Source organism: Tetrahymena thermophila (genome assembly GCF_000189635.1).
Source record: "Tetrahymena thermophila SB210 genomic scaffold scf_8254691, whole genome shotgun sequence".
In the NCBI taxonomy this organism is placed as follows: domain Eukaryota; phylum Ciliophora; class Oligohymenophorea; order Hymenostomatida; family Tetrahymenidae; genus Tetrahymena; species Tetrahymena thermophila.
In genome coordinates this window covers 427,671-443,033 of record NW_002476457.1, presented here as the reverse complement: position 1 = coordinate 443,033, position 15,363 = coordinate 427,671, and the positions used below count along the sequence as shown (strand labels likewise).

At 23.6% G+C, this 15,363-nt stretch overlaps 4 protein-coding genes across 4 annotated transcripts; 1 reads left to right on the top strand and 3 right to left on the bottom strand. All coding sequences in view use genetic code 6, as the record gives it.

Moving 5' to 3' along the window:
• Positions 1–449: 449 nt before the first annotated feature.
• TTHERM_00322990 (hypothetical protein) lies at positions 450–1,835 on the bottom strand (the record flags this gene model as incomplete). The annotated part of the gene is made up of 2 exons (XM_001013000.3): positions 1,588–1,835; positions 450–1,350 (listed from the first exon to the last, which is right to left on the bottom strand). The coding sequence occupies exons 1-2, from the start codon at positions 1,614–1,616 to the stop codon at positions 450–452; spliced, it is 930 nt and encodes a 309-aa protein (XP_001013000.2). The 5' UTR covers positions 1,617–1,835.
• A 1,953-nt stretch (positions 1,836–3,788) lies between these two features.
• TTHERM_00322980 (hypothetical protein) lies at positions 3,789–8,826 on the top strand (the record flags this gene model as incomplete). The annotated part of the gene is made up of 12 exons (XM_001012999.2): positions 3,789–4,248; positions 4,357–4,469; positions 4,878–5,048; positions 5,104–5,451; positions 5,543–5,842; positions 5,982–6,630; positions 6,693–6,774; positions 6,827–7,389; positions 7,888–8,063; positions 8,130–8,402; positions 8,471–8,595; positions 8,646–8,826. The coding sequence occupies 12 exons, from the start codon at positions 3,789–3,791 to the stop codon at positions 8,824–8,826; spliced, it is 3,441 nt and encodes a 1,146-aa protein (XP_001012999.2).
• A 414-nt stretch (positions 8,827–9,240) lies between these two features.
• Positions 9,241–11,280, bottom strand: TTHERM_00322970 (acyltransferase family protein; the record flags this gene model as incomplete). Its single annotated transcript, XM_001012998.1, has 1 exon — positions 9,241–11,280. One exon carries the CDS (start codon positions 11,278–11,280, stop codon positions 9,241–9,243), a length of 2,040 nt encoding a protein of 679 aa, XP_001012998.1.
• A 2,743-nt stretch (positions 11,281–14,023) lies between these two features.
• Positions 14,024–15,355, bottom strand: TTHERM_00322950 (NAD:arginine ADP-ribosyltransferase; the record flags this gene model as incomplete). Its single annotated transcript, XM_001012996.1, has 1 exon — positions 14,024–15,355. One exon carries the CDS (start codon positions 15,353–15,355, stop codon positions 14,024–14,026), a length of 1,332 nt encoding a protein of 443 aa, XP_001012996.1.
• Positions 15,356–15,363: the final 8 nt, after the last annotated feature.

Sequence of the window (15,363 nt, the reverse complement as noted above, 5' to 3'; positions counted from 1 at the left end):
AGCTATGCAATTTATTTAATAGAAAAGTAAACAATCATTTGCCTGAATAGTTTATTTATTATTAATTGTAATTAGTTTTTATTTTCTATCTTTTTAAATAAAGCATTGCTGTTTGTAAAAAATTAAGAAGAAAATAAATGACTATCAGTTTTATTTGATAAAAAATGTTCGTATTCGATAATTATGATGCATGTTGGATTAGGAATATCTAAGAGCGCAGATTTTATTAGGTAAATAACTTGTCATTAAATTAGAAATTTTTGTTATGCTAATAGTTAGTTGAAAATTAAATAACACTAGAATATAAGACTAGGATATATCTGATATTCAAAATAATTCGTTTGTAACTTAAATTAATTAGGGTGTTTGTTGTTTTGTTTGTTTATTTGCTTATAGCTGTGAAATTAATTAACTCACTTCTTATTTTTTGTTTATTTACAAGAGTTTTTTCAATAAACAGAGAATTCTGAGTTTGTTTCACTTTCTGAGAAGCTTTGGCTGTTTTACTGGCTCATAAATAATGAAAAACAGCTGCTGCTGTTAGTTGAATTAGAGAAAAGATCGTAAGTATTGTTGCCGTTGTTTTTATTGCTATTGTTGTTGTTGCAGAATTGATCACTATAATTTTACATAGAATTTACACTCATAGGGATAATATATGGGCATGTATTTTAATACATTATTTTCTACTAGAATTTGCAATCAAGTGGACGAGCAAAAAATTCATCAAGTGAATTTTTCAATCTAAGCTATTTGGTCTATTTTTTCTCCACTTTAAATGAAGTTTGCTTATTAAAGGGAATGTTTTGTAGAAGTTGTTGGTTTGCAGCGTGTTGATGGCTGAAATGAGATGGAGTGTTTCCTTAAGTAGTAATCACAGTGCAATTATTGCCTTTGATGTTGGTAATATTACTAAAAGGGTTTGCTTAATATGCTGCTGCAGACCCAAAAGAGGATATTTAAGAGGAGTTAGTAGAAGCTGAAGAGCAGAAGGATGATTAGCTTTATAATTAAATTTTTTAGCGATAATTCATATTTTAGTAGTTATTTGTGAACTCTTAAAGGGGCATTTAACAAGAAGTTTAAGTGATCTAGTTGTTAGGAGTATTACAATTCTAGCTTATTTGTTGAGGTTAGTTGGAGCTGGAACAAGATTGTAGACTGCCTGAGTGTTAAGGTGTATTTTCCTCAGCGAAGTCATTGTACAAGTCCTAAAAGGTCATTTTTTCGAAGAACCTATTTAAATCTATGTTGTCCTTATTGTAATAAGAAAAATTTTTTTGCGCAACTCCGTTGAAATTCATAGAAATAGGACTAATTTGGCCGCTGTTTGAGAAGTTTTCCTTTTCTCTATATAATAAAATTAGTTTAATATGGGTTGCTACTTAATTTTATTGAAATTAGCATTTTAATTGAAGAATTGAGCTTTTTGGCCCATTTATTTAAACGCTTTTTGCTTTATTTTTTTTGGATTTATGTTTGCTTTTTTATTAAGTAAAGTAGGAGGAGAACTGTTTGTTAACTAGAGTTAAGAAAATTTAAAATATGGTTTGGAGAATTTAATTAGAAAAGCGAATAAACAATTACATTTCTTCCATGAATTGAATTGAGTACATCTTTCTGCTCTTATTTGTTATTGAGATATGAAGTTTAACTGCTAAAAAATGCTGCTTGCCTGCTCTTTCTTACTCTTCTATGAAAACAGAGAATAATAGACTATTTAATTACTTGACTGAGTGTCTTTGTATATATAAATATAATATATATTTATTGACAAGCTTTATTGTCTTAATTTTGTTTTTTTAATTATTATTCTTTCTTTTAAGATTTATAAAATTTAGCGACTCTTTTTCCCTTTTTCTTATTTTTTGTTAACACTCTTTCTTTAATTGATATAGCATTTAATTATTACTAAATTTTAATTAGCAAATTGGTTGCTTCTATTAATTAGAAAGATCAATCAGTCAATCAAAATGAATGTAATAGCATTAATAATTATTAAGAAAGTTTCGCGTTTTCTACTAAATTAATAATTTTTTAATATGATTAAATTTTATTGATGATTTTTTTATTGATTTTTATCAATAAATTTTATAAACAAAAGATATATAATTTATTTTATTGTATTTCCATTCCATTTTCATTTTTCTTTCTTTATTTATTTATTTTTTTGCGAAAAACATTATTAACATCAAACTTGTTGTCTGCTTTGTTGCTTGCTTGCTTACTAGCTTGCTAGCTCCTTGATTGAAAGCTAATACTGAATTTTTCATGCAAACATTTATCTTTCATACAAAAAGCAAGCAAACGTTAGTTTGTTAGTATTTCGATTGCAAGACTTAAAAAAATAAAGTCAAACATAAAAATTTAGATCGAAAAAAAAATTAGTTAATTATTAAATATTATTTTTAACAGCAAAATTTTTAAGAAAGAACTAATTTGATATGTTAATTAGCATTTATCAGTATTTTATTTATTTTCAATTAATTAATTTTTGAAGAAAAAAAAATGAAACACGCTTTTGAAAATTAATTTTTTTTTCATGTAGATAACATTTACTTTCAATCAAATTCTAATTTTCTTATTTCGAGTAACTTTTTCATTATCTTTCATCAGTTTAAGATAAGCTTTCTAGTATTTAATGTAAAGAAAAAATATTTACTCTCCATGCATAGAACAATCTAATTATAACTGAATTAGATCCCAAATAATAATCAATTAATTAATTAATATTATCTCAAAATAAAAAATAAAATATTACTAGTATAATTAATTAATATTGAGAATATTTAATAACTCTAATTATCAGTTAAAATACATCAAATTCACTAAATTGAATTAATTTTTAGCTTGCAAATTAATAATTTACTTTCTATAAATTAACATTTGTAATTAAATAAAATCTAGTTTGTTAAAATTAAATATGTATTAAGAAAGTAATATAAAAATATTTATTTAGTATTAATCATATTTAATAACACTAATTAATTATCAGTTAAAATACATCAAATTAACTAATTTGCATTTATTTTTCGCTTGCTTAGAAATATAAATTAATATTTGTAATTAAATAAAATCTATTTTGTTAAAATATATAAATATATATTTATTGCTAAAATAATATAGAAATATTTTAATTAGTTTTTATTTTATAAAACACTAATTAGTATTAATGATATTATTTAATAACACTAATTAGTATTAATAATATTATTTAATAACACTAATTATCAGTTAAAATACTTCAAATTAACTAATTTGCATTTATTTTTAACTTAGAAATTAATAATTTGCTTACTTGTTAGAAATTAGCATTTGTAGATAAATAAAATCTAGTTTGTTAAAATTAAATATTCAGTTTGAAAATAATATAAAAATATTTTAATTAATTTATAAAATACTTCTTTTAATTAAAATAAAAAATTGTTAAAGTTTGTGCTATTTTCATTATAAAAAACTCTTGATAAATATAGAAAGTTATTAATTTATTATTTGTTAAAAAAATGTCATTTTCTAAAAAAATTTAATCTTACATATGCTTATTTTTCAAAAAATTTATTATTTTGGGAGGATAGTTGGTTAAAAAATTGATTGATTGGGATTCTGCGAATTATTATCTCAGTTAATGTTAATAACCTCTAAATCTTTAATAATTCTTGTTTGTTTTAGCTTTTACTAGCTTTGAGTATTTATATAAAGTAATTTCAGATACGTTTAACTTGATTATAACAAATTAACAAGCTAAAATCATTTTTTTACTTTAAATCTGATTCTGTTCAGCTTTTAAGATGGAAATAAGTGAATAACTCTTTAAATTTTTAGTAAGCTTTGACATCATACCATAAGAAGCCACTCGCTTAAGCAATCAACAAGTCAGGCTTCCAAAGGAGATGTCTGCTAATTTTGAAAATGCAATATATTTCGCCAAGATAGCAAAATAAATAAATAGGATTCAGTAAATAAAAAATAATTTGCCAGAATAGCCACTTCCAAACATTGGTTCACTCAAAGAGGGAAACAAACCTTCTTCAAAATTCTTCAATTGGAATATTGTTTTGTCTTATTTTATAAAATACGATATTTCAGTTCATCCAGATCAAAAAACACTCATCGCTTCAGGAGATTTCCAGGCCGCAAATCACTTATTGGACACATTACATCAATATGTAATAAAAAAATATCCCGATTATCAGAATTATGTACAGAAAACATAATAATTATCGCCTTCAAAGTAAAAAGAAAAAGAAAGTAACTAACTAACTAACAAAAAATAATTTAATAGACTATTTGATTGATATCTTAAATTATTCCTACGAATAACCTTTCTTTATATCTTACTATAAATATTGAAATTAGATACAGTTGATTTGAAAAAGGTATAGATAGAAAAGGATCCTCTCTAAACTTCTTCTTCCTTAGAATTCTTGATTGCATTAATGTCCAAAAGTCTGCACTTAACTCCTAACTAAGTAATTCCATTTTAAAATAATTCGATATTCTCTTTTAGCTTCTATAATTTAATTTATGATAGAAAGAAAGAAATAATTTAACATAGAAAAAATAAGCAGAGAAATATTGAATAAATATCTTAATCTACAAAGTTTCTTAAAAATCTAAATCAAAATTATAAAACTTAATAAAATTGTTTTTTAAAATTTTATTTTGAAAGAATTTTTGGCTTTCTTTTTTTGTGGCTGAAAAGACTAAATTTAAAATAAAAAACCAAAGATTATTTAGTTTTTAAAAAATTCTATTTCTAAACATTTCTTTGTTGATATTCTCTTTTTAAATCTAAATTTTAAATAAAAAATTAAAGAATCTTAATTTAGTTATTAAAAATATTTTTCCATAATGCTTTTTTTATTGCTTTATATAAGTCTGCAAGTCTAATGACTGAGAATTGTAAGTATTTAGCTCATGCAATCGTTAAAGGAGTGAGAGGACTGTACGATCCTATTATTCTGCTTTTTTAGAACATCAATGAGTACATCACTCATTTTTTTGAGCTCTGCTTAAAAGATATGAAAATAATCTTTATCATAATGAATGTATGTATTTGCTTTTATGATATTTTAAAATATTAAGAAAATAAACTAAAAAAAGGCACTTAAAACAGGAATGGTTTGTAAAAATGATACTGTTGCTTAGCTTGCTTGCAATTTTATATTTGGCTTTGGGGTTGAATTTAATAAAAGAAGCCTTTCAAATAAGGCTTGGGACTGGTTCGTCAATGATAATAACAATGGACTTTACACATGTATTAAATGTATTAAGAGACACCCAAAACTAAATGAAGAAATAGTGAAAATATTCTATTAGTATGGGCAATTTAATTTTGTTGAACTATTTACTACTTACCTTAAAGTTGAATTACCTGACACTAAAGACCACATGCATTTTATTAGTACTATTATTTAGCCTATCAGTTCTCATCCGTTTATATTATAAGAAGTAAAAAATTATTTTAGGATAGTTTTTAATATTTTTGAAACACTTATGGAATAATTAATTAATAAAAAATAATTTCTTCAAATTTTAACAGGTCTTACAAAATGGAATAATGGAAGATTGGTTAGAAATAGCATTTGAATGTGCACAGCCATACATATAAAATGATTTAAGATTAGAAGCTTTAAATTTTTTGTCAGAATGTTGGATAAATCACCCCAAAAAAATTGAAGAGGCTGAATCAAGGGCTAATCAAGTCATAAATCATTTAATTGAAGGATGCTATGATTCAAGTTAAAGTGTCTTATTAGGCATTAACTGCTAAGGTTAACTCTTTAGGCTGCTAATGAAACTCGGAAAAGAAAAGAACTTTTATGCACCAAAAATTTACAAAGTAAAATATTATTATCAAGAAAAATTTCTTAATTACTCTCAATGAAATAAAAAATAAACAAACCCAAATAATTTAGAGTATAATAAATAAAATCTATTTCTATCTGATCAGTCTTTTATTTAAAATAAAATAAATTAAGGCACTCACTTAAATTTTGATCTCGAGCTTAGAAAACCTTAGCATGAGAGAATTCTGTCTAATAAATTTTATTGATATTTTTAATGAAATACCTTCGATTCCAGTAGGAATAATGCTAGAACCATATATTTCACAAATATAAGCTTCTGATAAGATATTTGAAAAGTTGAATGTTTGTGATTTCTAATTTCTAAATTTTATTTCTAGAAACAAAAACTTGAACACAAAATTACTCGTTTTGCTGATAGATTTTCTTGGAAAAATTCTTTTAAACAATATTATTTTTTCTAATATTGTCCATGATTGTTTCATGGAGCTTCTCTATAAATATTATGATATTCCTTCAGTTTAAGACTATTTAAATAAATTCATCAAAATTAATCTTGCAATGTATTATGCAAGTGAGAAAAAAAAGAAACCAAAAGAAAAAGTATTGCCACTATACAATAACTAAGCAGCTTCTAAATCGCTCGTTTTACAGCCTTCAGAAATAGAACAAGAACTAATAAATGCTCAAAAAAGGGCTAAAATTGTTTAACTTTTAAAATCTATAGCTAACATATAAAGCAGACCAATAAATTTAAAAATGAAGCCTTTAGTTGCTCACACAGCCATTCAAATTGAAGAGTTCCAGAAAAAAGAAAACAAAGGTATTTAATTAAATACAATAATCTTAATTAACACAAGACTCTCTTTTAATATAAATGGAAAGGTATGATGCATGTATTGGAAGAATTCGGAGATCCTAAAGAAATTATTTAAGAATACAAAAAAGAGTACTAAAGTCACATAGAGTAAGTAGCTTAAACTTAAAACATGTTTGTTAAATATTTATAATTTTAAAAGAATATAAAAAAAAGAAAGAGAAGAGCAAGAAGAGAGGGAAAATTAAGAAAATATGAAATATATGAATGACCATGAAAAAAAAGTAACAGAGAACCTTAAAAAATATGCATTAAAACATCAAAAGAAAAAAATAACATTGACAAAAGAAGAGCAGTATAAATTGGCATAGCTGAGAAAGCCACAAGAAACAGATCCTAAAATTCTTTAAATTATTGAAGATAAAAAAAAAGAATATAAAGCTAAGTAGGAAAGTGATTAAAAAAAGAAAGAAGTTGAAAATTAATAGATAGAAAAATAAAAACAACAACTTCGAAAGTAGCTTGAAGTGAGAAGTATAGAGCAGGGTATTGCAGCCAAAAACAAACCAGATACAGAGGCAAATCATTTATTTGAATTTGGCTCTCGAGAAAAAGAAATGAAAAAAGATAATAAAAAAGTATCTCCTTAATTAAACTACTTTGATTTAAATTAAGAAGAAGACCGTGATAAATTAATGGCTGAAGCTCTTTTAAAAAAATACCATAAGCTTTTTAGGCATCTTTTTGTGAAATACTCTAATTCAAGTATAATTAATTAATATTTTTATTTAAATATTTTAATTAAAACTAACTTTAAAGCTTAAACATTTTAATTATTTTACTTTAAAATATTTTCAAAGAATTATAAAAATTTTACAAAATCAAAATTGGTAAAAATTTAATAATTTCCTCATAAAAAAATTAAAAAATAGTTAAAGTAAAATTTAAATTTAAACTAACTATTTTTGACTTTGAGAGTATTTATTTAAAGTTAAATAACAAATTTCAAATATTTTATTAAATAAATTTTAATTTTTTTAAATTTAAATAATCGAATTAAAGTTCCATTCAAATTTTCACAAATTTAATTCACACTAAAAAGTTACATCAAAATATTTTAATGATTAAGTGATTTAAAGCTTAAATCATTAATCTGTATTTGAATTTATTAACAGTTTTTAAAATATTATTATTTTTTAAAGCTAATAATTTAAATGATAAATTAATATTTGAGTAAAAAAACCACAAAATTTATAAATTTAGTTTAGACATTTGATAATTAAGGTATGACCTTCGATAAACTAAAGGATAAAGCCTAATCAATAACATCAGCAGAAGTTTGGAAAATGATTAAAGATTATGAATTGATTTAATATATAACTTAAGAAGAGCACAAAACTATTTTTAAGCTTATCAATACCAATTACCTAAATAAAAAAGTAAAAATATCAAAAATTTATTAAATTTGATTAAAAATAAAATTTTAATTAATTTAAAATAAATAGAATGATTTTCAATAAATAGATTTTAAAGGATTTGAACAATATATCATTTAATTTTCTTACAAATTTTGCTCCAAACCACCTTAAGATCTTCGTCATTTGCCCATAAGCTACTCTATTGAAAAGTTAATTGAATATATGAAAAGTATAACTAGAAAGTAAGGCCATAGCACAAACATATTTGAAGACCCTGATAAAATAAACTATGAAGAATTTTAAATGAAGCAAGAACTCAATAAATAGCTTAAATAAAACCCAAATACCGAGTTACCAGAGGTAATTAAAAATTTTTTTGAATAAATCAATGATTTGATTATTAAATTATTAAATCATAAATAAATTAGGGATATAAAAAGGTGTAAGAAAAAGAACTAGCTTTTAAATATTAAGTTCCTTAGGAATTAATGCTTCCTTAAGGGATGAAATATGGATATGAAATTCTCAATGAAATTTTTATTTAAGCATTAGGGTAATCACTTTATTTTAACTTAATATAATTATTTATCTATTAAATAAAAGATTTACTTTAATTGAACCTAAAGCTGTAGAGAGTACTTAATACAAAGCTTCGCCTCAGGTAAAAAGAAAATCGAGTCCTTAACCTCACAATGCAGATAATTATAGAGTTTAAGATTAATAAAGAGATTAATCTAAAAGTAAATCTCCATAACCAAAAAGTCGATTAAAAAGTAAAAACTGAATAATAATATTTAATTGAAAAAAATCAAATAATTATAATTCAATTTAGCTAAAATTATTTAGTATTTTGTGTTCTACTTTCTTTCATAAATTAAAATTATTATTTTTTCACTTTTAAAGAAAATAAAATTAAAATTTTTATCAATCAAAGTAAAAAGAAAAAATTTTCTTTATTATTTACTAGTCTTTGTCTTTTTTAAAAATAGATTTACCCCTCGCCTTTAATCATAAAAAATTAAAATTTAAATATTTGAGCTTTGTGAAAATATGAAAGCAAAGAAATTATTAATTAGTATTATTATGCACTTTTTTACTTTATACAATTTAAACAAAAATTTATTTAAGAAATGTTAATCAAGCGTTTTTTATAAAAATAAATTTTTTATGAAGATTTTTAAGGATTTATTTAATTAGTTCAATTGATTTATTTGCTCTTTATCTTTTCTTATTCGGGTCTTTGTGTCCTTTGGGCTTACTTTCTACTGGCAAATAGAATATTAGCTAAGTTAGTGAATGGCTATTCGAAAAAGAGGACAAACAAGAAAGAAATAAATAAAACGATGGGCAATTAAACAATGTAAAGTGAGATGATATTTTCATTGTTTAGGTATATTGGATCTTTAAAGCTCCAAAGTGTATATGTGAGGATTACAAAATGTACTAAATAGCCTTAATAAGTAAGCTTAGCTAAAAGTTAGAAGACTTTACTACTCATTACTCTCATAATTAGATCATTAGAACCACACATTCCTGGCAATATTATGAGAGTAACTCCGATTACGTATAAAGGTCTGCAAACTCCATACCAAATATGCTAAACATGTTTATTCCAATAATTTTTTCCATGAACCTAAAGCTAACGAGGACCAAATATTAAGACGGAAATTATGCCCAAACCTAAGATATACATAACCCATTTAATATATTGGTTATTTTGTACTAGTTTTTATATTTTTGCAAAACCTGTTTTAGATTATTTGTCATCCCCTTTCAAAGAAGTAAATTCTTTATAGAGGATACCTAGGTAAAGGCCAACTAAGTAAGGAGGGCATCTAAAATAGGGTTTTGTGTAATAATTAGCTGTAGGAACAGTTAGCTATGAAATAGTTATATGATAGTTGTGCTTATCAGCAAGGAGTATACCAAATATCACACTTATTATACAGGCTAGGATTATAGAAATTTTTCCAACAATTCTATGATTAGCATAGATTATTATTAATAAGAGAGAACCTACAAACATTTAAATGTCACAGGCAAGATACCATGACCATACGAAACATTTTGTTGAATCAGTAGTAAAGTTATCAATATATAATACTTTCTACCACCATATAGAATCGCAATCTGATGAGAATATTTCATATTGGGGCCAAGTGGGAGAAGATGCTAAAAAGTCTGTGTATTTCCAAACAATAAATAAAACTATGTAATATGAAGGCGAAATTCTGAATAAACGATTAACAATAGCCATGAAATAGGCCATAAAAGCTTTAACTGGCTTTTTTAAAGAAAAGAAAGTCATGAATTTAGGATCAGCTGAGACATAGGCTACAAAAAAGCCTCCAAGGAAGAAAAAGACATCAACTGAGTACAAGCATCCGAAAACAAATAAGAGGAAAGGCTAGCTTTAGATGATTTAAAAGTCTTAGAAATTTGAAAAGTATTAAGTATTTACAAAAAATCCATGGCCAAGAATAACTTAACAGAAGCTTATGACACGGAGACAATTGAAAGCCATTAATTGTTTGTTGCTTACATTTAGTGTGAGAATTTTATCCAAATTATCTTTTAAATTCCAGCATTCTATAACCTTAATTATAAAAGGTTTTTTCTTCTCAAATTACTTCAAATCTCTCAGTGCTTCAAGATCGGTAGCTGTTTCAGTTCTTTCTGTTGGACCAGATTTATCAATAAGAGGTCTTTCAATCTAATTTCTTTAAACAATTACTGAAGCTACAGATGTAGTGTTAGATACTTGAGATTTTGTTAACTATGAGGTAGCTCTATTTTTAGTCTTAGAAATTACATAAGCACCTATAAAGCAAAAAATAAATAGTGAAAAGAAGCAAGTCATAATTATAAAAGAAGCTTAAGAATAATCGAAAGGAGCAGAAGGATATTGTTAAAATTCTATATCAGAGGGTTTAATCCCTTAAGGCAAATGAAACGTTTATGATTTTGTGAAAATAAAATCCTTGTTGTCATTTAAAAATTAAGCATCGCATGCAGAAGGCAAACAAAGACCCCTAAAAAGCTTAACGACCTAACCAGCAACTACCTCGACAAAATTCATTGTAGGCTACCTTAAACAGGCATCGACATCACCTTAGTCATTCCAGTTACTTCCTGAATACTACATAAAATAATTAATTGCAGCATTATTCTGTGGTAAGTATTTTTTCTGTAATGCTTTCTAAAGTTATTGTAAAAATAAAAAGCAGCTCTTTTACATTTGAAGTAAATATTTATAATATATTAATAAATAGATATTTATTTATTTTTGATTTGATTTATAATAAAAAATTATAAATTTAATTAATATATGAGCAGTGTATAAATAAGCAAGCAGACAAACAAAGAAATAAATAAATAAATAATCATCTCTCTATTCTGTTTTTAATGTAGAGGTTCTTTAAGTATTAATCTTAATAATACCAGTAATAGACCAAATAAATTTAGGATTACTGAAAACATTCTATTTTGAGTAAATTAAATTTATTATAAATCTGACAATAAATTTTTTGATCAAAAAATAAATTCAATAACAAAAAGATAAGCAGCATGCAATAAATAGAAATCTCAGAGAAAATGAATATTCTTAAAGTAGGCTTTAAGAAAAAAAATATTACTGATAAAAATAATAAATAATTTAAAATATTCTCACAAATTTCTGTAAAAAAAAGATAATCGAAGCGTTTAAGCTCAATTATTTTTAAAATGGTAAAATTTATCCAAGCATTCATTAAAAATGTTTGATGAAAATATTTTTAGCTCATAAATTTATCAATTAAATAAATAAATAAGCTTTCTTTGAAACCCAAATTATTTGTAAGTATACTTAGTAAAAGAATATAGTAGGTAGAGCTGATTTATCGATACTTCTTATTGATTATAATATTTGTTTGGTATTTTGTTAAGAAATTATTGTTATATTTTAGAGTATTTGGTGCATTTATTTATTTTTCAATGAATCCTTCCTTGATTCTTTGAAACTGAACTTGAAGTCAAGTTATAAAAGAACCCCCACTATTTAACTGTTTTAAAATGAGCTATCAATTAGATTCAATCAAATGATTCTATCTTATTTACGATTATACATATTTTATCATTTTGTCTATATTATGTATTTTTATGAATTTAAAGAATACCATGAAAATATCTAGAGCAAAAGGTTTAAAATTAAATTATAAAAATTGTAAATTTTACCTTATCCCTAATCCGAATCATCTATCTTATAACATATTAGGCAACAAAGGTCTAATTGATAAGAAAATTTCCTTAATTTTGATAAAATCTAATAAAATTTTTAATTACTGAGTTATGACACCATAGCTATTTTACATATGATCGTTTTATACGTATCATTATTAAATTTATGATAAATATCCTCAATTTCATTTTGGCTTGGCAGAAGCACATAAGAACAAATTGAAATTTTCATGAATAGACTTAATAAATTGAATTATTTTATTATTTTATTATTTTTCAGATAAGAATTGATTGATATCTTTCATTAATTTGTTATATTAGTTTGTACAAGATGATAAATTCAAATATTTATTTTAATAATTCATTAGAAATTTAAGCTTTTATAATAATTTTCTTCTTTATTTTATTGATTTCTTTATAACCAAACTAAATATCAATTAATTTTTTCTTTTATATATAACAATTATCATTGCTCTTGTAAATAAGGATAAACATAATTCTATTTTTAATATCTTATTAAAATCAATTTTAAATTTAAATTATCTAATCCTTAGTTTTTGCTAATTTTAATAGATCACTTTAGTTAGAATTTTATCTAATTTAAATAAAAAGCGATTTATTCTTATAAATACTTGTAACATTATTTACATTTTATTCTTTTATATTTTTTTAAATTTTCATATTTACTAATTAATTATGAAGGAATTCTTTTATTTGTAATACTTATTCATTGATTTAAAAAATTTTTTAAATCTTCAACATTTTTATTTTTAATTTAAAAGATATTTATTACTTTTTTGTACCTATTAAATAGTTTTAATTTTTTTTGAAACAAATTCTTCTAACTTTTCATGTATTTTAATAGAATAAATTCAAAAAGATTAAATTTTCACCTATTAAAATAATAAATTAATAAAACACAATTAAAATATTACTTAAACACTTTATTAAATAATAAATTTGTCCTAAAAAATCCTAAAAATAATTTGTAATCAAGCCTTTTCAAAATGAGTAACTTATTTAAGTCAAATTAAAAAAACACTTTTTGTTTGATCATAAAAAATTTTTTGATAAATCTTGAGAATAATCAATCTAATATTTTATTATTTATAAATAATCCAACATCTTAATATATTATTGTTAATTCAACTATTTAGGATTTTTTTCAATTGATTTTTTACAATATAAATTTGAAATCAACACAAATTAAATTAAGATATTTCAAATTAATCTTTAATGCAACAATTCAAAAGCTACTTTTTTTAAATTAATTTTTGCATTTAAAATAAGCTTATTAGACCAAAATAATTATTATAAGAAAAATTTTTACTGCACTTATTAGATTATTAAAACAGTAAAATTGATAATTTGCATTTATAAATTTTGATTAGATTTTGTTTAAATTTTTTTCAGTATTTTATCATTTTTGTATTTTAGCTTTAAAAAAAATATAAAAAAATTAAATAAAAAATAAAGAATTAAAAATATTTTAACAACTTGTGAATCTTTTTTAATTGAATAAGATTTTCATCTTCAATTTTTTTTCTCTCTTATATGATGCAATTAATTAGGATAGTTTTTACTTCTCAATTTTATTTTATTTTGTATGATATCAAAATTCACATTGCTATTTTAAATTATTTTAATAAAAAATCAATTTCTGCTAATTCAAGAAAACAAATCTTATGATTGATGAATGAAAAAACATAATTTAAAAACAATTATTTTTGAGAATAATTAAAAAATAATTTGTATTTTTCTTAAAATCATTTTCCTAGATAGTAAGCAGTGAGCTAAAATGGAAGACCAGAGTTTTCAACAAGATTAAAAATATTTAGATTTCCTTCTATTCTATGGGATTTTACTGTAAATACATCAAGAGGTAAAAATAAAACTTCTTGTTCTTGAGGATACATTGAAAAGGAAGAAATATCCACATTTTAGTTGAAAATTAGCTTATCCATAGTGTCTTTTGAAATGGTTTCTATCTCAAAAAGCACATTACCCTTAAAAGCTCTATCTCTGCTTTTAGAGGTTGACAAGAAAGTAGTAAAGTAAATCGTTTCTCCCACAAATTAAAGAAGTTATTATAATTATTCATTAGTTACTTAAATACCTCTGTAAACAGTACCTATGTAATAAGGATATTTTTTAGATTAGAAGATTTGGAAATATCTATAGACTAAATGGCGGAAGTAGCTCATAGCTTTTTCGTTAGCTGAGATTAGAACTTCATTAAATATCTTATAGAATTTGCTCTCTTCAGTCCAAAGTCTCAACAAATACTTATCAACTTACTCGTTTTTCCAGCAAGTTGAAGAAATCCAAAAATATCTCAAAATCTGTAATAACTCATTTTCTGTGAGATCAAAGTCTTCTCCAACCTTGAAAACACAAGTTAATAACTTGCTCAAGTTATCTAATTGATATTTCTTAGAAGGGAGTCTAATTAAATAAGCTAATTTAGGAACCTAAGTGTAAATATTATTTTGATAACCAATAAAATCAACATTGCTATTACTTAGCTTTTTATTGCTTTTCCCTGTCAAATCAATGGCAGGTAAAATCTACACATCATTGCTATATTCAAACAAACCAGAAGATTCACCAACTTAAATTAACTATTGCTTATACTAAGACATTTATCTCAAATTAAATGTGATGTAATTACCGGCTTTTATATAGTTCAACATATCTTCATAGTTATCAGAGAACATCATACAAGTTATTTTTCCAACTCTACAATTATTAGTGCAAAAGATCCTCTGATCTTCAGGAAGCTTAGCATAAATATCCTTATAATGTTACGAGTTCATACTAAATACAAATAGCGTATAGGTCAAGTTATTTTGTTCTTGGAGTTTGTTCTTTGTCATTTCTTATAGCAGATTTTCCATGAGTCTTCCAGAGCAAATAAGTCTCACATGGTCAAAATGTAATTTCTTCAAGTAGTTCATAGCAGCATCAACGCTATTATAACATTGTAATTCAACATCAGATAAGCCCAAAGATTTTATTTTGTTTAGATAGTTTGTATTTTCCACAGATTCAACATCCTGGTCTATCCACAAAATCTTTTAAATTTTTATATTCTCCATTTTTTAAA